At 49.4% G+C, this 27,161-nt stretch overlaps 1 protein-coding gene across 1 annotated transcript in view; it reads left to right on the forward strand.

Moving 5' to 3' along the window:
- The first annotated feature begins 280 nt into the window (after positions 1 to 280).
- The window catches only part of NWD1 (NACHT and WD repeat domain containing 1), a 68,390-nt gene continuing 41,509 nt past the window's right edge, over positions 281 to 27,161 (forward strand). The window contains 5 exon segments of the mRNA XM_046672465.1: positions 281 to 323; positions 326 to 360; positions 3,290 to 3,406; positions 7,815 to 8,109; positions 12,230 to 13,502. Of these exon segments, the coding sequence (XP_046528421.1) occupies positions 281 to 323; positions 326 to 360; positions 3,290 to 3,406; positions 7,815 to 8,109; positions 12,230 to 13,502 (1,763 nt within the window).

Below are 27,161 nucleotides of genomic sequence, written 5' to 3' on the forward strand. Positions count from 1 at the left end.
TTATCTGGCAACCCTAACCTAGAGCAACCAACGATGCTGGTTAGCTGGGACTGAGGAGTTTCCCAGGGTGTGAGATTCTTAGCGCCGACACCAGGAAAATCCCAGACAGCCCAGGATGGTTGACCTCCCTAGGTGTACCTCGTGTCTTTCACATCTTTTGATTTGCTGTGAAGGGCCCCAGCCTTGGTGGGGTGAGTGAGGCTGAAAGCAGAGCCGTGGGGCAGGGAAGAGCTCTGGGTTCTTCCAGCTGACCTCTTTCATGCTGTTCCTGCAGACATGGATGCAGAGAGAGAAGCTCTGCAGAGCGCCGCCTACCCCGAGGTGCAGACCTTCTGCCAGAAGCACGGCCTGATGTTCGAGGTGAGCACCTGCCCGCTCTGAAGGTCGGGAACGAGGGTGTGCCCTGGGGCAGTCACCAAGGGCCCTTTGCTCACAGGGACTCCGCACTCAGCTCAATGCTTTGCTGTTGAGTCTTGAAATTCATAATGACTTTTGAACAAGAGCCCCGTTTTCTTTTTGCCCTGAGCCCTGCAAGTTCTGTAGCTGGCCCTGGTCATGGGCCGTGGAGATAAAAGTCCTCTGAAAGAGCAGGTGGAGGGATGACGGCTACGGGCATTTTGATTAGCACAGGCGGCATGGCACAGCACAGGAGTGGCCGCCTGGGGACCCTGCTCCTTGGGCTTGGCCCTTTCCTGCCTTTTGTTGCTCTTTGCCCTCTTCTGCACTGGGGCAGCTTCGGGGGGAATCTAAGAGGGCTGCGGGATATTTGGGGCATGCATGGAAGTGGGACATGCCTTTTTCTGGAGCTCCAGTGGTGTGCCTGTGGGGCACAGTCGCCACGGGCCCCAAGCAGCCTCCAGGACTCTCACGCTGACCCGGGAGTGGGGGCGATGCTGCTGCTGCGCGTTTCGATGCAGAAACCGACAAACCGTCTTGGAGTCTCGGCTTCACTTGAGGCTATCTCCTTGCCATTGGGACAGCGACGCATTGCACCAAAGCTCCTTCATTGTAAGCCACGCCGTCATTTGTCTGCTACCAAAAAAGAGCAGTGCTGGGAGTTCCACTCTGCTCGCCGGTGGTCCTGAGACACTGCTCGGTGGCAGTGGCACTGGAGAGAAAAACATGCATGCTGAGTGGTCTTTGTACCCCATGCTGTAGTTCATCAGGAATTCATGTGTCTTTCCCTCTGGGCAAAACAACTTGGGGAAGCAGGGTCTGCTCTTGATGCAGGCTCAGTGAGCCGAGGAGTCAATAGAAAGATTTCTTGGACTCTCAAGGTCTGGCAGTAGAGCTCTTTTATTCAAGAATAGCATGGGGACAGGACCCATGGGCAGTAAGAGCTGCAGCATGGGGACGGGGCCCGTGGGCAGTAAGGGCTGCAGCATGGGGACGGGGCCCATGGGCAGTAAGGGCTGCAGCATGGGGACGGGGCCCATGGGCAGGGAAGGGCTGCAGCATTGGGATGGGGCCTGTGGACAGTGAAGGGCTGCAATGGGTTGAGGGTAGAGCTAAATTTATAAGGCATAGGTATGTGAGTTATTCCTTTACAAGACAAAGGAAAGGTCACAAAAAAAATTGTTAAAGCGGTTCAGTGCAGGTGGGGTCTGGCTATTGGGTGGAAATGATGCAGGGTCGGTGGAAATGATGCAGGGTCGGTGGGCCGAGGAGTCAAAAGAAAGATTTCTTGGACTCTCAAGATCTGGCAGTAGTGCTCTTTTATTTAGAGAATAGTGTGGAATAGCATGGGGACAGGACCCATGGGCAGTCAGAGCTGCTGCTGCATGGGGACAGGACCCACGGGCAGGAGGAGGTACTCCTGGCATGGGGAGCTGCTGCTGCCCACATGGGTGGAGAGTAAGGCTAAATTTAAGGTGTAGGAATGTGAATTATCTCTTTACAAGACAAAGGAAAGAATATGTAAAAAAGTTAAAATGGTATCAGTGCAGGTGGGGTCTGGATGTTGGGTGGTCCTATAACTTTTAGATAAGAATCAAATTGGATTAAGTAAAGGCCAGAAGCCACCACCCTAAATACTATCTTCAGCTAAAGACAAAGGAGGATGTTGGGGGGAGGGATCAGTTACATGAGGTTGCCAGACAGTAACCAACTTAAGTCCTTGCCTTCCCCATTAAGAGTTTCCAGAAATAAGGCCATCCCACCTTCCTCCTGGTGCAGAGAGGGAGGCATGGAGACTGCCTTCACAAATGTAAATGTTTCCCAACAAAGGGCAAGCAAACTCTGCTCCTCGGAGTTGCTTTTATTAAAGTAACCAGCCCCCTTCTCATCTGCAGTTTTAAAAGTAACCAGCCTAAAATAATCCTCATCAGTCCTATAACTTTGGATACAGGTCAGGTTGGGTCAGGTGAGGACGTCCTAGGCCTCCCGGAGGGTGCTGTAGATCGGCAGGCCAGGACGCCTCGGCCGTCTCTCCCGGGGCAGCCTTGCTCTGCATCAGTCTGAGTCCCCTCCTGCCCCCTCCTCATCCTTCTGTCCTCGGGGCCAGCTCCACCCTCTGACTTGCGGGGCTCTGCCAGCCCTCTCATCCTGGGGCAAGCTGGCGGAAACGGACCACTGCATGCGGTTGCCCCAGAGACTTTGCCTGTCCCGTTTTGGCTAAACTAAATGCCCTGCTTTGCAAAGAAAGCTCTGCGAACAATTGCGGACATGTCCTTGCTTAAAAAGGAACAGCTTCAAAATGCTTAAGTTCTTTAAAAATTTTAAATGTTTTTAAGTAAACGTCTGATTTCGGAATTTAGATCTACACAAAAGTTGCAGAGACGTCCAGAGTCCCCTGTGCCCCGCACCCAGCCTCCCTGAATGTGAACGCCTTCCGTTATCAGCGCGTCTGTCGCAGCTGAGAGGCCGACGGTCAGTCCACTGTCAGTGACAGACCTCCTGACGTTACTCGGACGTCACCAGTTCTTCTGTGCCCGTGCTCTCTCTGCTCGAGGACCTATCCTTGCAGGGACCCCACTGCCTGTGGTCGTCACATCTCCCCAGCCTCCCCTGGTCTGGGACGGCTCCTCGTCTTTCCTTGTTGCTCGTGACCTTGGGGTCTTGGGGAGGACTGGCTGGGTCCCGCGGGATGCTCCTGGTCTGGGTCTGGCAGATGCTCTTGTCACGGTTACAGTGGGGTTTGGGGTTCATTCAGGTTCTTTTAATCCAGAAATCCCCTCTGGGGAGAGGGTGTCAAACATTATTGAAAAAAATCTTTATGCCTTTGTCAAAGGGGATTGAAAAATTCATGCATCCTGCCACCTTCCTGACAAGCCCGTGCTTGTGTCCCCAGGTTGTTGATCTGAGGTGGGGTGTTCGCAGTGCCGAGGCCACTGAACACATGACCATGGAACTCTGCTTGGAGGAGCTGGACCGGTGTCAGAAAACATCCATAGGGCCGGCTTTTGTTGTGAGTCTCTCAGGAGGGAGGGGTTAGCTCTTACTTCTTGTTCCAGCACCAGGATATGGCCCTGCTCCCTAGCCAAACCCACCAGTGGAGGGAAGTGGGTGGCATTCTGCTATTGTACCCACTCTCCATAATCAGCCCATGGCAGACATTGCTAATCAATCACGGCACTCATTTTCTGCAGAGCTAGCTGGGATCCAGACATTAGCAGTCAAATGCATGCAGCAGGTGAGATGGAGAGGGTGTTGAAAGCCAAAGGGATGTTAGAATTTCCTCTGGACCTTCTCTCAGCTTTCCCACCCCATCCACTCTATGTTGGGGAACTTTGGGGTCCTGGAAAACCATAGGTAAGGTGGAACCCCAGGGTAACAGAAATTTCTTTCTCCCATGTGCCCCATGGTGTGGGGAGCAGACTCGACGGCCCTTCTGGAGCCTGCCTCAGGGGCAGACTTCCTCCAGCCCCAGGCAAGGCCAATGTTTCCATGTCACAGGGTCTTTTCTCTTTCCCTCCCAAATGTACTCCTTCTGTCACTAAAATAACTGCCAGCTCACAATGAACGGTTTGGGTTGTGATCAACAAATGACATTCCCAAGTCCCGATTTATTACCCCACCAGGTTCCAGATACATCCAATAACTGCCATTTTGGCTCATCAATCCTACAGCAGGGTTTAGCAACCTACAGCCTGTGGAGCAAATCCGGCCCACTGCCTGTTTTTGTAAATAAAGCTTTATTGGCACTCAGCCACGTCCACTCATCTAGGCATCACCCAGGGCTGCTTTCCAGCTACAGCTCGGAGCTGAGCAGTTGCAACAGAAACCATCTGGCCTGCAAAGCTGAAAATATTGGCTCTCTGGCCCTTAACAGAAAAAAGTTGCCGATCCCTGTCTTAGAATGTAAAGAGGGAGAAAGTCAAGAAAGTATCTTTGCCCGCCACACTTTAATCACAAAGACGTTCTGAGTCGCTCCAAATAAAAAGAAAAACCCTCCAAACCGCTCCTGGAAATAAGGGAGAATGTAGAAGAGAGTGGTGCCCATTATAAAGGCTGTTTTCTAGGGAAATAAAAAGAAATAGGCTGTTTGGCCTTAGAATTGCACTGCCCAATGCAGTAGCCACGAACCACGTGTGATGATTTAAATTTCAATTAATTAAAATCCAGTGGATGGGGCTGGCTCCGTGGCCGAGTGGTTAAGTTCGTATGCTCCGCTGCGGCGGCCCAGGGTTCGCATCCTGGGCGCGGACATGGCACTGCTCATCAGGCCACGTTGAGGCGGCGTCCCACATCCCACAACTAGAAGGACCTGCAACTAAGATATACAACTATGTACGGGGGGGTTGGGAAGGTAAAGCAGAAAAAGGAAAAAAAAAGAACATTGGCAACAGTTGTTAGCTCAGGTGCCAATCTTTAAAAAAAAAAAATCCAGTGGAGTTAAAATTCCACTTCCTCAGTTGCACAGCCACATTGCAGTGGCTCAGTAGCCACGTGTGGCAAGTGGCCACCATACTGGACAGCCACGATGAGAACACTGATGACGGTGCCTTGCTTTAGTAACTTCTACACTTCCAATGCTGCCGCGGAGATTAGGCCTCCCTACGAGAAACCAAGACCTGGGCGGGGTGTGCGAGCAACTGTCTTCATTATGTTTACGTTTTCTGTGCACAGGCGGGAGTATTTGCATTCTTTAGCTCTATACTTTTCTTCATATGTTGGCACTACCTTTTTTTCCCCTTTTTTCTTCTTTTTTGATTTTTATTGAGACATAATTGACATGCCACACTGTATATGTTTCAGGTGCACAGCATAATGGCTTGACTTACATATATTGTGGAATAATTATTACAATGTTTAGTTACCATCCATCATCTCGTATAAATACAAAAAGGAAAAAGAAAAGAAAGTGAGAACGTTTAGGGTCTACTCTCAGCAGCTATGAAATCCGCCACAAGGCAGTGCTCACGTGTCCCCACGCTGTCCATGACTCCCCAGGACTCACTCACCGTTTGCCTGGAAGTCTGTACCGTTTGAATCACCCTGTGTTAATTATTGTTGCTTCGAAATACATCCTCAGGTCTGGGAGGCTCGATGCCCTGCTTGCATCTCTCCTTCACGAATCTCTTTTCCAGTCTTCTCATTTAGTTTTCCAATTGAACCTGGTGATTGATCATTTTGTTGAGTTTCAAAAGAAAACTTTTTTAAAGAGAAAAGGGAGATGGGGAGAAAAAGAACTCCAGGAGGAATTTGATTTTGCAACCCAAGTCGCAGGCTGCGAAAAGCACAGCGTGGCTCCAGGTGGCACGGGGGACGGGGGACACTGTCCCAGCTGCCCAGGCCCCATGGCCCGGGGACCTTGCTTGTGCCTCCTCCTAGAAGGGCTCCTTGGGCGCCGGCGGACTTCTGCCCACAGCTGTTTGTTCCTGAACCAGGCGTGGCCCCCTGTCGCCTCAGAGCCACAGCGTCGTTGTCCTTGAGTGGCCCTGCTTGGGGGCTTCCCATGGAGCTGCGCCAGCAGCTCTTGGAGACACGTCTCTCCAGTAAATAAGTCCTTAGGCAGCATGGCAGGGACATCCCCACGGCACTTCCTTTGAGAGGCTCTGGGTCTCAAGGCCACCAGCAGCAGCTCCAGCGTCCCCAGAGAGTTGCTCTTGGTGCCTCCTTCTCGCCTCCTCTCTGGCTCCTCCCGGTCCCTCACGCTGGCCCGACATGCAGGGTTTTGTACTCTCACTCTCCTTCCTGAGAGCTCTGGTCTGTGGCCAGCTGGCCTCGCCTTTTTGACCTCTCTGGCTCCTCAGAGGCTGTTCCTGCAGGGAAGGCCCCTGAGAGCCAGGTCCTTGTCAACATCCTGTCATCACAGATTCCATTTATCCAGGTTTCCCAGAGGCATGCCCCGGGATATTCTGGAAAAACCCAATGAAGAGAGGAAGGGTGGTTGCTTCCATTTTATATGAGAAAACTCAAGACTTTGGGCCCTATATCCTAGGCGTAATTCTCTTGCATTCCACTTTTCACCTTCCTTGAGCGTGTTGGGATAGAAAGAGGGCCTCCTAGTGTCCTCGACATTAGGACCAAAATCTTAGGGCCTCCCCATGCCCAACAAAATCTTGCCCTTGTGGACAGCCTTTTCTCCCTCCACTGCCGCCACTTTGTTGGTGCTTCAGCTCCCCTGGCTTTCCTACACTGGCCTTTTGCCACACTTCCTGCCACAGGGCCTTTGCACATGCTGTCCCCTCTGCTTGCATATACTGCACTTCCTGCCACAGGGCTTTTGCACATGATGTTTCCTCTGCTTGCCAGGTGCTCTGCCCAGTGCACTCCTTCTCATGTCTTATTCTGTAGCTCGATCCTCACTTCCTCAGGGGAATTTCCCTGACCTCACAGCTCACGTGTGACCCACTTTACCCTTTCTGTCTAGCTCTATGACGGCTTCACTTTGACATTGGTGCAAATTCTCAGATTGATGCCAATTCCCAGATTGATGCTGGCCTCTCCTGTTAAGACTCCAAGGTCCAGGAAGGCACAGACCAAGACTGTCCTGCTTATTCTCTCAGCAGGACTGTGCTCCCTCCTACATTTCTCAAGGAGAAGCCTTGCTTTGCCTCTTCCAGCTTCTGGTGGCTCCAGGCATTCCTTGGCTTGTGGCCGCATCCCTCCAGTTCTGTCTCTGTTGTCATATCGTCGTCTTCTCTGCTGTTTGTGTCGAATCTCCCTCTGCCTGACTCTTAGTAAGGACTCTTGAGATTATGTTTAGGGCCCCCCGGATAACCCAGGATAATCTCCCCAGCACAAGACCTTTAACTTAATCCCATCTGCAAAGACCCTTGTATCAGACTTCTTCAGAGAAGTGGAACCCAAGTACATATGTGCGCTCGAGCAGAGAGAGGGAATCACCCTCCCTCCTTCTTTCGTTCTGTCGGGACCTTTGGTGGGTGTGGTGAGGCCAACCCGCGCTGGGGAGGGCCGTCCGCCTGGCTCAGCTCACCAATGCAAATGCTGACCTCTTCCGGACACACCTGCACAGACACACCCAGAAATCACGTTGGACAGCTCTCTGGGCGTCCCTTAGCCCAGCGAAGCTGACTCATAAAATTAACCACCACCACCCTTTCCCACAGAAGGTACATCCACGGGGCCCAGGCAATGGGACCAGGGATCTTTGGGGGTGTTATTCACCTGCCACAGAGGGGTTCCCAATAAAAGCTGCTGAGGTGCTCGGTGCTGGATCCCCCTGCCGCATGTCCCCAGGTCCCCACGTGCAGATGCCATAAGGCTCTGCCTGTGCTTCTTAATGTCACTATCGCCATGGCGCTACCACCAGGCTCATTTTTAGGGGCGCGGTGTGGCTCCCCGAGGGTCTCAGAGCCAAGTGCCGGTGCCGACACTGGAACCCGCGCCCTCTGCCCTCTCTCTGCCAGGCCCTCGTGGGGAACCAGTACGGGCCCTGTCCGGTCCCCGCGCTCATCGAGGAGAAGGAGTGGGAGGCGCTGCAGGCTCAGCTGGCCGCCAGGCCCCGCGACCTGGAGCTGGTGGCCCGTCGCTTCCGGAGGGACGAGAACGCCGTGCCCCCCGCCTACGTGCTGCAGGCGCCGGGCGCCGGGGAGACCAGTGAGGCCGAGGATGCCCTGGCCTCGGTGCTGCGCTCCGGAGCCCGGGACGCACGGAGGCTGGGCCTCCTCACGCAGGAGCAGTGGCACCGCTACTCCCGCTCAGGTGAGGCCGCCGCTCTGCCCCCGTTCAGATGCACATCAGGTTTGGTGCAGATGCCACAGTCTGCGTCTCGGTAAATGCCAAGCCGACCTGCCTCCCAGACTCAGTTACAAAAATCCTTCCTTTACTGACCCAGGAGAGTCCGCCTCATTCCGGTTGCTTCTCCATCTTTTGGGGTCCTCCTCTCCTCCCCCGCTCCCTCCTCCCCTCTCCGGGGAGGCTCCTGGCTTTGAGGGAGGGGCTCTAGGGGGACCACCCTCCCGGTTTGCCTGGGAGCTTTAGGGCTGAGTTCAGACGGTCCCAGGAACACCGGAGCAGTGGGTCTCCCTGTGTTAGCCCAGGAACCAGCCCCTGCCGAGGCGTCCCAGCCATCCGGCCTCACTGCGCCTGCCTCAGAGGTGGAAACTGAGGCACAAGAAGGTGTCTCCTTTGCCCAGGGGCAGAGCAGAGATTGGACCCTGTGACTGCCGGGGTCCGTCAGCCGGCCCCCGCCTGCAGCCTCCGCCTCTGCCCCCTCCGCCCTCCACCCCGCCTGCCAGGAACAGGTTTCCACAAATGCGGCGGGTCCAGCCCTTTCCCCATGCGTGCTGCAGCAGGACACAGGGCCTCCTGCTTGGGGGTTAATAGCACGCCAGCTTGTGGATTGTTAGTCCGTCAATTTATATCACCAAAAATATCAAGTAGACGAATTCATATTGCCAAAGCTGTGAAATGTATGAATTTATGTTACTAAAAATATTAAATACATGAATTCATTATATCAACGTATTAAATATATAAATTTATGTAATCAACATATTAAATCTGTGGATTCATATTATCAACATATTATATAAGTGGATTTATATTATAATCATATGAAATACATTGATTTATTAAAGATATTGAATGTAGCGATTATGTAATAATATTTAATTTTATTGAAATATATTGATTATTATATATTGCCTGTTGTATATATTACGTATTAATATATATTATACAGCCATACCTCGTTCTATTGCGTGTTGCTTTATTGCACTTCACAGATATTTCTTTATTTATTTGTTTATTTAAGATTGGCCCTGCGCTAACATCTGTTGCCAATCTTTTTTTTCTTCTTCTCTCCAAGCCCCCCCAGTACTCAGTTGTATACCCTAGCTGCAGGTCCTTCTAGTTCTGCTATGTGGGACGCCACCTCAGCGTGGCTTGAGGAGCGGAGCTAGGGCTGCGTCAGGATCCGAACTGGCAAAACCCTGGGCCGCCGAAACGGAGCACGCGAACTTAACCACTCGGCCCCGGGGTTGGCCCCAAATATTGTGTTTTTAATGAGATCCTCCACCAGCAAAAAGATTACAACTCGCAGAAGGCTCAGATGATGGTTAGCATTTTTTAGCAATAAAGCATTTTTTAATTAAGGGCAATACAATGTTTTTTAGACATTATGCTATTGCATGCTTAGTGGACTACAGGATAGCATCAACATAACTTTTATATGTGCTGGAAAACCAAAAGGTTCGTGTGACTCGCTTTATTGTGATATTTGCTTTATTGTGGTGGGTGGAACCCAACCCGCAATATCTCTGAGGTGTGCCTGTATATATATTAATTCTAGTAATGACATCAATTTTTAAAAGTAAACTTTTTCTTTGGGGATACTTTGTTTTTGAGGAAGATTAGCCCTGAGCTAACATTGCCAATCCTCCTCTTTTTGCTGAGGAAGACTGGCCCTGAGCTAACATCTGTGGCCATCTTCCTCCACTTTATATGTGGGACGCCTGCCACAGCATGACTTGCCAAGCAGTACCAGGTCCACACCAGGGTCTGAACTGGGAAACCCCGGGCCGCTGAAGTGGAACATGTGCAACTTAACCGCTGCGCCACCGGGCTGGCCCTGGGGATACTTTTAGATTAACAGGAAAGTTATAATTTTCTAAAGGTACAAAGACAACTCAGAGTTCCCGAATGTTCTTCACCAGCTTCCCCAAATGCTAACATCTTATGTGACCACAGGACATTTGCCAAAACTAAGAAATTAACATTTGTACTTCACAGTGGTCCCTGGTGATGAACTAGACTCTGGACTTTATCCAGATTCCCTCAGTTTCCCCATCAGTGTCCTCTGTCTGGGAGCCGGTACAGGATCCCACAGGGCGTTTGGTCCTTATGTCTCCTTGGCTCCTCTGGTTCATGGCAGTTTCTCAGGCTTTCCTTGTTTCTCATGACTTTGATGGTGTTAGGCGTGCTGGCCAGGTCTGTTGTGGAATGCCCCCCTGGGCGTGGCTGCTGTTTCCTGTGATCAGGCTGGGGTTGTAGGTTTCTGGGAGGAGGCCCGCAGGGTGAGCTTCCCTCCGCATCCCGTCATAGCAGGTGCCTGATGCCCACCTGACATCACACCTGCTGCCAACCTTGATCCTTTGCTTAAGACTAGGAAAGACGTGTTAATTTTGAATACACTCTTCACATGAACATTGTTAATGACTACTGTGTTTGGGCACTTAGCTACAGCGCTATTGCTTGCTCTGTGACACAAAGCCACACCTGCTAATTGCTTCCACAGAGATGTCTGCCCCTGGGGCCATCACCAGTGTCTGGGGGCTGTGCTGGGCCTGGGTTGCAGCGCAGCCTTGCCCTTTCCAGCTGTACTGACTTCTGGAGTGCTCGGAGCCTCAGTTTCTGCTTCTGCAGAAGGAACTAGTCAGAGGTTCCCATCACGGAGTCATTGTGGGGGTACGAAGGGTCCTGTCCCCCCATGACCTCGTTTGAGCTTCAAGCAGCAATAGCAACCCAGCCCGTTAAGAAGTCCCACTTGAAAAAACAAACAGAACTCCTTGAAACCAGCAGAAAGCACGAGTGGGCACCAAGCTGGGGGCTGCTGCGTCAGCAGCGTCATCTGAGCGTGTTATTTCCCAGGCACCTTGCTCGCCTTCCATTCTTTAAAACTTTCTATTTTGAAATGGAGATTCACAGCAAGTTGCAAAAAAATAGTAGGAAGAGGTTCCGTGTGTCCTTCACTCAATTTCCCCCAGAGGTACAGCCTTTCAACACTGGAGAGCCATGTCACCGCCGAGACGTGGGAATGCAAAGGGAGCACCACTTCGCAGGACACGCGTGTGTGTGTGCGTGCCGCACACACGTGTGTATTTCATCCTATGCAGTTTTGTCACCCGTGTAGCATCCAGGAGCCACCACCGCCGTGCAGGGCGGCCACCTACCACAGGGATCCCTCTCGCTACCCCTTTAGCGCCACACTCCCCCTCCCTACAATCCCCAGCCCCCCGCAGACACGCGTCCACCTCCATCTTTGCAATTTTGTTATTTCAACAATGTTATAGAAGATGGAATCTCACAGTCTGCAGCCTGTGGAGATCAGCTCTTTCCCTCGGCACAGTGCGCTCTGCTTTTCACAAGCACTATTTCATGGAAGATCCGCACAGTAGCCCATCAAGGTTTGGCTAGTTCACCCACATTACAGGGGAGGAAATAGACTCAGAGAGGTGCAGTGATTTGCCTAAGATCACACAGCCTGCAGGTGGCAGAGCAGATGGTCTTGGATGGGTTCACGCAGAAATGTGTCCAAGAAGGGTCCTATTTGGGGACTGCTATTGGCCTTCATCTCTGACCTCCATTCACAGGCCAGGGGCAGAGGGCTGGGGTCTCTCCAAGGAGGACTTGTGTGTGGCTCTTGTCTTTGATTCTGAGACTGAGTCCTGTCTCCCAGGGCCTGACTTGCTCAGCTACAGAGAGCTGGGGGCCTCTGCCAAGCCCAGGGCAGCTTCAGAAATAACTCGCCATGTCTGACTGCCGTTTCAAAACAGCAGCCTCCAAGGAGAAGTCAGTTTAGGCCCTTGATTCTGGAAAATATGGGTCCTCAGGCCAGCTGCTGCCTGCTCTGGGACGGAGTGGGCAAACCATGGCCCCGGGGCCAAATCCAGCCCAGGGCTTGTTTTGTAAATAAAGCTTTACTGGAACACACGCAAGTGCATTAGTTTGCAGGTTGTGGCTGTGCCAGGTGACTCCTGGTGCATGTTAAGCTTGAGAACAAACGCCCTCACCCCCGAGTGTGTCTCCCGAGCATCCCCCTCGGGCCAGCTGATGACTCAATGATGACCCTGCTCCCTTCCCATCTCCTCCACCTTTGCAGTCATTGAGTGGGAGATAGAACGAGGCCTGCTGAGCTCGGCAGACGGGGACCAGGGCGCCACCGTCTTCCTGAGAGAGATCCCAGACCTCGACAAACACATCCTGGAGGAGTGTGCCCTCAAGATGGTGGACCGGCTCGCAGATGGCTGCCTGGACACAGATGCCCAGAACCTCCTCAGCAGCCTCAAGGGGCACATCGCTGACACGCAACCCGGAGTCCTCAAGGCCCACCACCTGCCCTGGAGCCGTGACCTGGTGAACCCCCAGAACAAGGCTCATGCCCGGTACCTGAAGGAGCTGGGCGAGCAGTTTGTGGCCCGGGCTAACCACCAGGTCCTGGAACGCCTCCGGGAGCTGGAGGCGGGCAGGCAGGAGCTGGCATGGCTCCACCAGGAGGTCCGCCACCACCTGGGGCTGAGCGCCGAGGCCACCCGCGCCTTCTGCGGGCGCCAGGAGCTCCTGACCCAGCTGGGAGAGCAACTGCGGGAGAGCGACAGCCACCTACACACGGCCCTGGTGCTTTTTGGGGCCCCGGGCATTGGAAAGACGGCTCTGATGTGCCAGCTGGCCCAGCAAATGCCAGGGCTGCTTGGCCGCAAGACAGTGACCGTCCTGCGGCTGCTGGGGACCTCGCAGATGAGCTCCGACGCCCATGGCCTGCTCCAGAGCGTCTGCTTCCAGGTGTGCCTGGCCTACGGGCTGCCCCTGCCCCCTGCCCAGGTCCTGGAGGCCCATGCCAGGCTGGTCCAGTTTTTCCACATCCTCCTCCACACCGTCTCCAGCCGAAACTTCGAGTCCCTCGTGATCCTGCTGGATTCCGTGGATGATGTGCACTCCGTCCACCGTGCTCGGAGGGTCCCCTGGCTGCCTCCTAACTGCCCCCCGAGGGTCCACCTCATCCTCTCGGCCTGCATGGGGCAGCAGGGGGCTCTAGAGACCGTGCAGCAGACGCTCACAGACCCAGGGGCCTACTGGGAGGTCAGACCCCTCTCGGGAAATCAGGGGCAAGAGATGCTCCAGCTGCTGCTGGCGGCCTCGAGGAGGACCCTGAGCGCGGGACAGATGGAGCTGCTGTGGGCCAGCCTCCCAGAGTGCGGGCACCCAGGGCGGCTGAGGCTGGCCTTCGAGGAGGCCCGGAGCTGGGCCTCCTTCACCGTGCCCGCCCCTCTGGCCTCCACGGCCGGGGAAGCCATGCAGCAGCTGTGCTCCCGCCTGGAGCAGATGCATGGGCAGCTCCTGGTGGCCCATGTCCTGGGCTACATTGTGTCTTCCAGGTAAGTCTCTGTTCTTCTCACTCTTTTTTAAGTTGAGAGAGAATGCATCGTTTGTCTCTTAGGGCTGCCATAACGAATCACGACCTAGGGAGTTCGAAACAACGGAAGTTTACTCTTGCAGTTCTGGAGGCCAGGAGTCTGAGATGGAGAGGTCGGCAGGGCCGCGCTCCCTCGAAGGCACTAGGGGAGAACCTGTTCAAGGCCCTTCTCTTAGCTCCTGGTGTTGCCAACAAGCTTTGGCATTCTCTGGCTCATAGACACCTCCCTCCCATCTGCCCCCATCGGTGGCTTCTCCCTCTGCGTCTCTCTGTGTGACTTTCCTTTGGTTTCGAGGACACCACCGCTTGCACCGGGGCCCACGCTGATCCAGTAGGACCTCCTCTTGCCTGGATTCCTTCCCCAAAGTCTGTCTCAAATACGGCCACAGTCACGGGTTCCAGGTGGGTGTGAATTTGGAGGGACATTATTCAACCCAGGATGGTTCACGTAGCATAAAGTTCACTGTTTTAAAGTGGACAGTTCCGTGGCGTTTAGGACATTCACAATGTTGTGCAACCACTATCTATCTCTAGAACATTCTATCATCTGAACAGGAGACCCCGTCCCCACGAGCAGTAGCTCCCTGTCCCCCCTCCGCCAGCCCCTGGCACCCGCTAATCTACTTTCTGTCTCTATGGATTTGTCTGTGGTATTTCTTCTATAAAATTTTCACTTGGAAATAATTTCAAGTTTATAGACTAGTGGAAGAATTCCATAGTGCAAAAAGTAAGGCCAAGAATTCCCAGACATGGAGGGTTCTCAGCCTCGGCCCTACCCATGTTTGGGGCCAGATCATTCTTTGCTGTGGGGGCCGCCCTGTGCCCAGCAGGATGCTGAGCGCATCCCCGGCCTCCACCCACACATGCTGGGAGGACCCCCAGCTGTGACAACCAAAGTGTCTCAGGACATTGCCGAGTGTCCCCTGCAGGCAGAATGGCCCTAGGTGAGAACTGCTGCCATACGCCCTTCCTCCAGAGTCACCAATTTGCCACATAGCTTTGTCTGTCCCTCTCTCCCCCTCCCTTATCTATCTTTTCCCTCTTCCCTCCCTCCCTTCCTTCTATTTTTCTATCTATCTCTGAATTTATCTATCCATTCCTCTTTCTTTCTATCTCTCTCTGTCTCTATATCTATCTATATACACACACACACACCATTTTCACTGAACCATTTGAGAATTCATTACAGGCATCATTCCTCTTTATCTTTAAACACCTCACAGATTTCCTAAGAGCAGTCAGAACCCCACGCCTCCACAGGATGATCACAAAACTCAGGAAATAGAACACAGATGCAATAGTAGTATTTAATACACAGTTTATAGTCAAAATTTGCCAATTATCTAAAAAATGTCCTTCGTAGCTATGTCTGTCCCCTTCCACCCCATCCACGACTGCATGTTGCATTTAGTTGTCAAGTCTCTTTGGTTTCCCTTATTCTGGAACATTCCACCAGCTGTCTATGTCTTCGGGAAGAGCACAGGCTGGTTACTCTGTAGGACAGCCTCCTGGCCCCAGGGCGTGCATGCCTCTTGGGTCTTGTTTTGAACAAAGACTCTGATTCTGCAGGTCTGGGCTGGGGCCTGGGAACCTGTGTTTCTCCCAAGCTCCCCAGCGATTCGGATGCTGCTGGTCCAGGGGACCACACCTCGGGGAGTGGGGGCGACTGTGTATCCCTCCATCTGGGCTCGGCTGGCGTTTCCTCATGATTGCATGCAGGTTAAAAGTGATGCTCGGCCCTTCTTGGGCGTGGATTTTTTTCCCCCCGCTGTAAATTTTCAACGTTCCTCTGTGTAATTACCGTGCAATGTGTGGAGAGAGCTCAGAAAAGTCTTTGTAAAGCTAACTTCTCTGAAGACTTGACCGCAAGTATGCATCTACACAGAATTCCAGGCTTGTAGCATGGGAATCAGCAAAAAGCAATTAGGAAAATCCAATTCCTGTGTGTTTATAGAGTTTAGAGGCATGAATGCTTGAACACAATTGCTTAACCCAGAGAAAGCCTCGGGGCTGCAAACTCTGACAAACCCACTCGTGGTGGTCAGGACCGACAGCTTAGCGATGCCAGGTGTGGATGGTAAGTCAGAGATAACGAGCAGGGGAGAGGATTGCGTTTATCAGATGAATACAGCAGCCAGGCCATCTCCCGCAGGAGGTTGGGACGGAGGCCAATTAGCAGACACACCAAGCAGCAAAGCTGTGCCTTCATGCAAATGGCCGTGGGAGGAGCTCGGGGACCCCAGGGCCACCCCATAGCCGACTGGAGCAGGGTGCACCCCAGATTTCATCTCCTGCTCCAGGTTTTGTGACTGATGCCCCCAGAGTAGGAGCCTGGCATGGACTCTACAAGAGAACAAAGACAGAAGGAGAATGTTCCAGAATAAAGGGGTGGGTCATCAGGCCACTCTGATGGTGTCTACATGGAGGAAGCAGAGTTGTCATGGAAACCAGTAAACCATAGGAATCAGGGCAGTTTCTCATCCCTTCTTCCTCTGGGTCCTCTCTGTACATGAGCTTCTGTTCCAGACTCTTCTTTGTCCTCCGGGGAACTTCAGCTTACCTTGAGCTTTCGTTGGCATTACGAGCTCCTGTTTTGGGGACCTGGCCTCATCTTACTGGCTCATTCTTGAGTCCTGATTCCAAAATCCAAGGAGACAGAAAACAATTGGCCTTCTTGGCCCCATGACTGATCCGGTGAGTAAAGCTGAGCGCCTCACGGGGCGTAGGACAGGCTGTGCTCCAAGGGCTGGCGGAGAAGGCGGCTTGTGGAGGGTAGCTGGAGGGGAGGTGATTTCAGTACCTCCAGGACCATGAAAACGTGTTACATTTACACACGGAGTCAGCGTGGTATGATGGCTGAGATCCTGGCTCTCGGAGTTCTGAGTTCTGCTAGGCCAGCGGTTCTCACCTGGGGAGATTCTGCGCCCCCAGGGGACACTTGACAATGGAGACATTTTTGACTGTCTCGACTAGGGGATGGGATGCTACTGGTATCTAGCGGGTGGGGGCCAGGGTTGCTGTTCCACACCCTACAATACACAGGACGGCCCCTCACAGATGGGGATGGCGCCCCAGGTGTCAGCAGTGCAGAGGGTAAGAAACCCTGTCCCAGCATGCGAGAGACCCTGTCTGGCTCCCTCTCTCTCCATAGCTGGAATCTATCATAATATCTACCTACCCACCCATTCATTTGTCTATCATCTCTCTACCTCTCAGTCTGTCCGTTCCTCCATCCATCCAGCTATCAACATCTATCATCTATAGTATCTATCTGTCTATCTATCTGTCATGCTAGTGGCATCTAGTGAGTGGAGGCCAGGGCTGCTGCTAAACATCCAGCAATGCACAGGATGGTCCCCCCAACAAAGAATGACCGGACCCCCAGTGTGAACAGTGCGAGGAGGAGAAATGCTGAGTGAGGCAGGCGTGTGTCCTCTCGGAGCCCCTTCCGTACAGAGCAGGTGCCAGGGGGAGCACCCATCCATAGAGCTGCTGGAAGGCACAGGAGATCACGCTCGCCTGGCCTGGGGTGAGAACTCAGTCATGCAACTAGTTTGTATTCTTCTTCTTCTTTTTTTTTTTTTTTTGAGGAAGATTAGCCCTGAGCTAACTGCTGCCGCCAATCCTCTTTTTGCTGAGGAAGACTGGCCCTGAGCTAACATCCATGCCCATCTTCCTCTACTTTATATGTGGGACGCCTACCACAGCATGGCTTTTTGCCAAACGGTGCCATATCCGCACCTGGGATCCGAACCGGCGAACCCCAGGCCACTGAGAAGCGGAACGTGTGAACTTAACTGCTGCGCCACCGGACTGGCCCCTGTATTATTCTTAGCACTCGACAGTTTTGATTTTGGCAGATGAGGAAACTGAGGCGAAGAGAAGGTACCTCCCTGGCCAGGGTCCCTCAGCCAGGATCAAATGCATGGTCACTTGATGACACACACACAGAGCTCATCCTGCAGTGCAGGCGAGGCGGGTCCCCTGCGGGGGCAGGTGTGGCGCCTGCCTTGGGGTCCACATGGTTGAAGGGATGTCTTTTGGGATGGAGAAGGGCTCTCAACCTAGGGGCTTGGCTGAGACTACGGCCACATCTCTCTCTGGCACCGTCCAGTAGAACTTTTGTGCTTGTATCTCATGGTCCAATATGGCAACTACGAGCCACATGTGGCAGTTGAATACTTGCAAGGCAGTTCGTGCAACCCAGAAAATGACTTTTAAGGAGTTTAACTTTAAATGCCCAAATATGGCTGGTGGCTACTGCATTGGACATCGCAGCTCTAGACTCCATGAGATACAACATTTTCAACAGCAGGAATGGAATTGAATTCCTTCTCCTCCGTCCATTCAGGGACATGAATACACAAATCTCAGTTTTCCCATCTGACAAATGGGGGAAGGCTTTCTGCCCTGCCTCCCCGCCCCCCACTGAGTTTGGAGATTCAGCTGCACACGTGGGTGAGGAGACACAAAGAGGCGCGGACCCTAAGAGCAGGTTTCAGCAGGACAGCAAAATGGCACCTGCCCAGTGATTGTTTACAGGTCTTCACCGGTTTTTGTATCCCTTCCGAGTCTCCTGCTCCCTGTTGTAGGCTCCTGCTATTGAAACCCAGACAGACACTGTTGGGGCATGCCCCCAGGCAGGGTGTTGCGTGTAGAGCACAGATAATATGACATTGTGTGATCCTATTTATATGAAATGTCCAGAATAGGCAAATTCAGGGAGAGAGAGAGTAGAGTGGTGGTTGCCAGGGGCTGGGAGGGGCGGCATGTGTCCCATGCATGTCAGTAGCTCGTGACTGTGTCTAGCAAGGCTCCTTCTGTCAAGTATACTGCCATCCAGGGCTCCCAGTCTTAGTAATTCGATCACCGTCTGCATAGCCAAGAGTCATTCCTGTTTCTTCTCCTTCCACATCCCTCCTCCCTCCACAGTGAGCGAGTCCTCTTGGTCACTCTAAAACCTCCTCAACCAGCCATTCTCCCCAATTCTACCAGCCCCACCTTGTCCTGAGCCTTCCCCGTCTCCCACCTGAGCAACTGCCCCAGCCCCTCATTAGTCTCCAGATCTTTGTCTTCACCCCCAACAGGCCCCTTTCCTGGAGACAAGAACAAGGTTTTAAGTAAGCTTTTTCTTTGGGAATGCTTTTAGATTTGTAAAGGAGGTGAAATGTCAGAGAGAGAGTTCTTATAGACTCTTCCCCCAGCTTCTCCTGACGTTAACGTCCAACATAACACAGCATTGCTACCAAAACCAGGACATTAACACTGGTACACGACTAGGAACTCAGCTCCCGACTTCATTTGGATTTCACCAGGTTTTCCATTAATGTCATTTTTCTGGTCCTGGAGCCAATTCAGGATTCCTCATTGCATTTAGCAGGAGTCAGATTATTTGAGGTAAAATTTGCATAACGTAAAATTAACAATTTTAAAGTGTACAATTTAGTAGCATGTAGCACATTCACAATGTTGTGAAACCATCACCTCTATCTAGTTCCAGAACATTCCATCACCCCTGAAAGTATACCCCATCCCCATGAGCAGCTGCTCCCCAACCCCCTCCCCCAGCCCCTGGCAACCATTCATCTACCGTCTGGCTTTATGGATCCTGCTCTGGACGTTTCATGTAAACGGAATCACATGAGATGTGGTTTGGTGTGACTGATTTCTTTCACTCAGCTTAGTGTTTTCAAGGTTATGCATGTTGTAGCATGTATCAGTGCTTTGTTTTTGTGGCCAAATAATATTCCTTTGTATGGATACACCACTACCTTAGTCCATGCGGGCTGCTATAACAAAAATACCCGAGACCGGGTGGCTTATAAACAGTTGATTTCTCACAGTTCTGGAGGCTGGAAGTCCAAGATCAAAGTGCCAGCAGATTTGGTGTCTGGTGAGGACTTCCTGGTTCATAGACGGCATCTTTTCACCGTGTCCTCACATGGCAGAAGGGACAAAGGAGCTCTCTGGGGTCCCTTTTATAAGGACTCTAATCCCATTTATGAGGGCTCATGAGCTGAGCACCTCCCAAAGACCTCCCCCCCCATACCATCACATTAGGGGTTAGGATTTCCACACATGAATTTTGAGGAGACACAAATATTCAGTCCATAGCAACCACATTGTGTTTATCTATTCATGTGTGGATGGACATTTGGGTTGTTTCCACCTTTTGGCTGCTGTAAATAGAGCTGCCGTGAATGTGCGTGTGTGAGTTTTGGGGTGAATACTTGTCTTCTGGAGTGAGAATTTAAAATCATAAACCAGGTTGCATTGCTGCTCTAATTAAACCCTCCCAGTGACTTCGCATTGCTCTAGGAAAGTATCCGGGAGCTCCTCTCCAAGGCCCGTGAGGTCTGGCTGGCTCCCATCCCCCTACCTGGAGCCCCTGGCCCTGGATCTTCTCACGCTGGCTCCCTCGTCTCCCGCCCAATCACAGCTCCAATGGCACCTTCTCAGAGGGACCCACCCGCTCCAAGAGCCACATCTCCCTCAGCCCCTCACCTTCTCACTCTATTTCACGTGACTTGGTTTATCTTCTTCCTAACAATTGATGTTACCCAACCCCTTGGTGGTTTTTTCCTGTTCTGTCCTACCTGGCTCTCTGCGCTGGAAGATCAGCTTCCTGGGTGCTCAGCTCTTGGTCCTCCGGGGCTCAGCAGGCTGCCTCTCCCAGAGACGACGCTCCATGAACAGTGGCTGGCCAATGTGCCAGCGCTTCCCTGATGAGCCAGTGACCTGTGAGGACATGGTCGTCTGCTTCTCTGAGAACGGATGGACTGGCCTGGCCCTGCCCAGAGGGACGTGATGCCAGAGAACTACGGGGCTGTGGCTTCCCTGGGACAGCCATTTCAAAAGCCTGCTGGGGTGTCCCATCTGATCAGGTGGACGAGCCACCCAATCTGAAATTGCAAGGAGATGAGCAAGTCTGATTTGTACTGAGAGTGGGTCGAAGAGTGAGTAGGAAGATTCTATTCTGAAGGACGAGATTTGTGAGGAGGCACAGAAACACACGGTGCTATCAAGTGGACCCCAATGGTGTGGCTCCCAGGAATTCTGGTTTGGACAAACCTGTTAAGAGGAGAAAACCAGGTTGGGGAGAAGGCCTGGCTGTCTTATCCCCGAGTCGAGGATGTGTGGAGAGCACCACCAGTGACAGTATAGAAGCGATTGTCAAAGACGGGATGATCTCAGAAGAGATCTCAGAGAATACTGATGTTAATACCCACTTGTCGTACTTCAGAAAATTCTAAGTGAACAGATATTCTTATATATGTGAGCAATGAGCCAAGTGGTTTTTAAAATTTTTTTAATGAGTTAATGATAGGTTACAATTTTGTGAAATTTCAGTTGTACATTATCGTCTGTCAATCGTGTTGTAGGTGCAACCCTTCACCCTTTGTGCCCACCCTCCACCCCCCTCACTTTGCCCTGGTAGCCACTAATCTGTTCTCTTTGTCCACAGTTTAAAGTCCTCCTATGAGTGGAGTCATACAGAGATTGTCCTTCTCTATCTGGCATATTTCACCTAACATAATTCCCTCAAGGTCCATCCATATTGTTGCAAATAGGACGATTTTGTTCTTTTTGATGGCTGAGTAGTATTCCATTGTATATATATACCACATCTTCTTTATCCAATCATCTGTCGATGGGCACTTAGGTTGCTTCCACGTCTTGGCGATTGTAAATAATGCTGCAATAAACATTGGGGTGCATAGGACTTTTGCTCTCTGGATAGATATCCAGTAGTGGAATAGCTGGATCATATGGTAGTTCTATTTCTAATTTTTTGAGGAATCTCCATACTGTTTTCCACAGTGGCTGCACCAGTTTGCATTCCCACCAGCAGTGGATGAGGGTTCCTTTTTCTCCACAACCTCTCCAACATTTGTTACTATTTGTTTTAGTTATTTTTGTCATTCTCATGGGTGTAAGTTGATATCTTAGTGTAGTTTTCATTTGCATTTCCCTGATGCACAGCGATGATGAACATCTTTTCATGTGCCTATCGGCGATCCGTATATCTTCTTTGGAGAAATGTTTCTTCATGTCTCCTGCCCATTTTTTGATTGGGTTGTTTAATTTCTGGTTGTTGAGTTGTGTGAGTTCTTTATATATTATGGATATTAAGCCTTTGTCAGATGTTTTACTTGCAAATATTTTTTCCCAGTTAGTGGGTTGTTTTTTTGTTTCAATCCTGTTTTCCCTTGCCTTGAAGAAGCTCTTTAGTCTGATGAAGTCCCATTGGTTTATTGTTTCTGTTATTTCCCTTGTCTGAGAAGACATGGTGTCTGAAAAGATCCTTTTAATACTGATGTCAAAGAGTGTACTGCCTAATTTTCTTCTAGGAGCCTTATGGTTTCAGGTCTCAGCTTTAGGTCTTTGATCCATTTTGAGTTTATTTTGGTGAATGGTGAAAAAGAATGGTCAATTTTCATTCTTTTACATGTGACTTTCCAGTTTTCCCAGCCCCATTTGTTGAAGAGACTTTCTTTTCTCCATTGTATGCCCTCAGCTCCTTTGTCGAAGATTAGCTGTCCATAGATGTGTGGTTTTATTTCTGGGCTTTCAGTTCTGTTCCATTGATCTGTGCACCTGTTTTTGTACCAGTACCATGCTGTTCTGATTACTGTAGCTTTGTAGTATGTTTTGAAGTCAGGGATTGTGATGCCTCCAGCTGTGTTCTTTTTTCTCAGGATTGCTTTAGCAATTCTGGCTCTTTTGTTGCCCCATATGAATTTTAGGATTCTTTGTTCTATTTCTGTAAAGAATGTCATTGGGATTCTGATTGGGATGGCGTTGAATCTGTAGATTGCTTTAGGTAGAACAGACATTTTAACTATGTTTATTCTTCCAATCCATGTGCATGGAATGTCTTTCCATCTCTTTATGTCATCATCCATTTCTTTCAGAAAAGCCTTGTAACTTTCATTGTATAGGTCTTTCACTTCCTTAGTTAAATTCACCCTGAGGTATTTTATTCTTTTTGTTGCAATTGTGAATGGTATTGTGTTCTTGAGTTCTTTTTCTGTTAGTTCATTATTAGAGTATAGAAATGCTACTGATTTATGTAAATTGATTTTATACCCTGCAACTAGGCTGTAGTTGTTGATTACTTGTAAAAGTTTTCCAATGGATTTTTTGGGGTTTTCTATATATAAGATCATGTCGTCTGCAAACAGTGAGAGTTTCATTTCTCACCCCTCCCCCCCCGCCCCCATTTGAATTCCTTTTATTCCGTTTTCTTGCCTGATTGCTCTGGCCAGGACCTCCAGTACTATGTTAAATAAGAGTGGTGATAGAGGGCATCCTTGTCTCGTTCCTGTTCTCAGGGGGATCGCGCTCAGTTTTTGCCCATTGAGTATGATGTTGGCTGTGGGTTTGTCATATACAGCCTTTATTATGTTGAGGTAGTTTCCTTGTATGCCCATTTTGTTCAGAGTTTCTTTCATAAATGGCTGTTGGATCTTGTCAAATGCCTTCTCTGCATCTGTTGAGATGATCATGTGGTTTTTGTTCCTCAGTTTGTTGATGTGGTATATCATGTTGATTGATTTGCGGATGTTGAACCATCCATGTGTCCCTGGTATGAACCCCACTTGATCATGATGTATGATCCTTTTGATGAATTGCTGAATTCTGGTTGCCAAAATTTTGTTGAGAATTGTTGCATCTATATTCATCAGTGATATTGGCCTGTAGTTCTCCTTTTTCGTGGTGTCCTTGTGAGGTTTTGGTATCAGCGTGATGTTGGCCTCGTAGAATGTGTTAGGAAGTGTTCCATCCTCCCTGATTTTTTGGAATAGCTTGAAAAGGATAGGTATTAAATCCTCTCTGAAAGTTTGGTAGAATTCCCCCAGGAAAGCCATCTGATCCTGGGGTTTTATTCTTTGGGATGCTTTTGATTGCTGTTTCAATCTCTTTCCTTGTGATTGGTCTGTTCAAATTGTCTGCTTCTTCTTGAGTGAGCTTTGGGAGATTGTAGGAGTCCAAGAATTTATCCATTTCCTCTAGGTTATCCCTTTTGCTGGCATATAGTTTTTCGTAGTATTCTCTTACAATCCGTTGTATTTCTGTGGAGTCTGTTGTTATTTCTCCTCTTTCATTTCTGATTTTGTTTATTTGAGCTTTTTCTCTTTTTTTCTTTGTAAGTCTGGCTAGGGGTTTGTCAATTTGATTTATCTTCTCAAAGAACCAGCTCTTTGTTTCATAGATCCTTTCTATTGCCTTTTTTGTTTCAATAGCATTTATTTCTGCTCTGATTTTTATTATTTCTCTCCTTCTGCTGACTTTTGGCTTTGTTCTTCTTTCTCTAATTCAGTTAGGTGTAGTTTAAGATTGCTGATTTGGGATTTTTCTTGTTTGTTAAGGTGTGCCTGTATTGCAAGGAATTTTCCTCTTAATACAGCTTTTGCTGCATCCCATATGAGGTGGTATGGCATGTTATCATTTTCATTTGTCTCCAGGTATTTTTTTATTTCTTCTTTAATTTCTTCAATGATCCACTGCTTGTTCAATAGCATATTGTTTAGTCTCCACATCCTTGTTCCTTTCTCAGCTTTTTTCTTGTAATTAATTTCTAGCTTTACAGCATTATGATCGGAGAAGATGCTTGTTATTATTTTAATTTTTTTAAATTTGTAGAGGCTTGCCTTGTTTCCCAACATATAGTTTATCCTTGAGAGTGTTCCATGCGTGCTTGAGAAGAACATGTATTCTGCTGTTTTGGGATGGAGTGTTCTATATATGTCTATTAAGTCCAACTGTTTTAGCTTTTCATTTAGCTCCGCTGTTTCTTTGTTGATTTTCTGTCTGGATGATCTGTCCATTGATGTGAGTGGGGTGTTGAGGTCCCCTACTATTATTGTGTTATTTTTTATATCTTCTTTTAGGTTTGTTAATAGTTGCTTTATGAACTTCGGTGCTCCTGTGTTGGGTGCATAGATATTTATAAGCATTATTTCTTCTTGATGAAGTGTCCCTTTGATCATTATATATTGGCCCTCTATGTCTCTCTTTACCTGCCTTATCTGGAAGTGTGTTTTGTCTGATATAAGTATTGCGACACCTGCTTTCTTTTGTTTGCTATTAGCTTGGAGTGTTGTCTTCCACCCCTTCACTCTGAGCCTATGTTTGTCCTTGGAGCTGAGGTGTGTTTCCTGGAGGCAACAAATTGTTGGATCTTGTTCTTTAGTCCATTTTGCCACTCTGTGTCTTTTTATTGGATAGTTCAATCTGTTTGCATTGAGGGTGAGTATTGATGCATGTGGGCTTAATGCTGTCATTCTGTCGCTCGTTTTCTGGTTTTCCTGTGTTTCCTTTGTTTCTCGTCCTGTGTGTTTTAGCCTACCCATTGACTTCTGCAATTTCTTATGCTGGGTTTCTTAGATTTTTCCTTATTTATGTTTTGTGTCTCTGTTCTGTTTTTTAGTTTAGTGGCTACCCTGAAGTTTGTATTTAGAATCTTGTTATAACATAGTCCATTTTCTGGTGGTCTCTTACTTCCTTAGCCTAGAGTGTTTGAGTCCCTTTCCTCCCCTCCTAAATTATTATTTTCATCTCTTATTCCACCTTGTGTTGTGAGTTTGTGGTTAGAGTGATAAGATTGTCTTTGCTTTGGTGATTTCCTTCCCTTTATCATAATGCTATAGTTGAATATTTGCTATCCTATTCAGATTCTATTTGTCTCCCTACTCTGTGTTTTGTGACTCCTTTCTCCCTTTTTTTCTTTTTTCAGGTATGAGAGCCTTCTTGAGTAATTCTTGTAGTGGAGGTCGTGTGACTACGAAGTCCCTTAGCTTTGGTTTGTCTGGAAAAGATTTAATTTCTCCCTCATATCTGAAGGATATTTTTGCTGGATAGAGTATTCTTGGCTGAAGATTTTTATCCTTTGAAGTTTTGAATATGTCACTCCAATCTCTCCTAGTTTGTAAGGTTTCTGTTGAGAAATCCACTGAAAGTTTGATAGGGGTTCCTTTGTAGGTTATTTTCTTCTGCCTTGCTGCCCTGAGTATTCTTTCTTTGTCATTCATTTTTGACAATTTTACTACTATGTGCCTTGCAGTAGGTCTTTTTACATTGACAAATCTAGGAGATCTGAAAACTTCCTCCACACACAATTCTCTCTCAATCCCTAGATTTGGGAAGTTCTCTTCTATTACTTCGTTCAGCACACTTTCTGCTCCATTTTCCTTTTCCATGCCCTCAGGAATTCCAGTGATTCTTAAGTTGCATTTTCTCATTGAGTCAGCTATTTCTCAGAGATTTTCTTCAGTTTTTTTAATTCTTAGTTCTCTTTCTTCCTCTGTCTGGAGCCATTCAGCCTGTCTATCTTCGATTATGCTAATTTGCTCCTCTATGGTGTCTACATGTGCATTCAGGGAATCTGTATTCTGTTTTATCTGATCCATTGTATTTTTCATCTCTAGTATTTCTCATTGATTCTTCTTTATAATTTCAATCTCTTTTGTGAAGTAACTCCAGAACTCGTTGACTTGTTTTTCTATATTTCCCTTTACCTCATTGAATATTTTGAGGATAGCTATTTTGACCTCATCTTCACTTAGTTTACCCATTTCCAAGCCCTCAGGACCTATTTCTGTATTTTTACTGTTTTCCTTTTGTACTGGATCTTTTATAAATTGCTGATTGGTAGAGGCGTGGTTTTTGTGCATGATGCTATTATTCGGCTGAAGTTACAGCCTGTCGCCACTAGATGGGGGTTGAGAGCCATGCGTTCTGAGCCCTCAGCCTTCAGCCAAGATGGCGGCGCCCAGCGCAGGTTGGAGGAGGAGGGGCACTTTCACTCACTCTGACCCGTATTGGATCAGCTCTCACTTTCTGGTCTCCCAGGGCCCTGGCTTGCTGGGGTTCCCCCACGTGAAAGCTTTCCCCTGTTAGAGGGTTTCCCCTGCTCCAGAGATGGGAGTCCTGGATGATCCTGTGGATGCGCAGCCCCTCCCCGGCTCCTTCTGGCACCCGCAGCAGCGATCCCAGTCTCTACGGGCGGGAGCGAAGTTCTCTCCTACCTGTTCCAGCTCCTCCAAGGGCAGCTCCAGCCTCTCTGCCTTCCGTCGTTTGGCTGCTGTGGGTCTCTATTTCTGTTATTAGGATTTTTGTTTTTCGTTGGAAAGCAGTTGCTCTTTTTATTTGTAATTTGGAGGGGAGAGAGTCCTGGGTGAGCTCACGCTGCCATGTTGCTGACGTCACCAGAATGAGCCAAGTGTTTTGATCAAAATGAAGATTTTGATCAACAGTAGAATTAAAAAAAACCAAAAACGAGCTGTTTGCACCCTGTGAAGTGTGTTAACTTAAAAAGCAAATTTGCCTGTTATTTTACCCTCAAAATGAGTTTTTTCAGAAATGGCCCAAAGAATTGCAATTCTGGCTGTGCATGCTGTGGCAAACCACAGGCAAATCCGGAAAGAAAGGAGGGGAGCTGCTTTTATAGAGAAAGAGGGGCTGGGGGGGCTGTTCTAAAGGAAAGTCCATTGGGGGAAAGTGACAGTTCAGGGCAGCAACAGCTTCTCATAGGCTGAGCTGCGGTCTTTCTCATTGGCTGGGCTGTGGCATTTCTCACTGGCTGAGCTGTGGTGTTTCTCATTGGCTGGGCTGTGGC

Source organism: Equus quagga, chromosome 9 (genome assembly GCF_021613505.1).
Source record: "Equus quagga isolate Etosha38 chromosome 9, UCLA_HA_Equagga_1.0, whole genome shotgun sequence".
Taxonomy (NCBI): domain Eukaryota; kingdom Metazoa; phylum Chordata; class Mammalia; order Perissodactyla; family Equidae; genus Equus; species Equus quagga.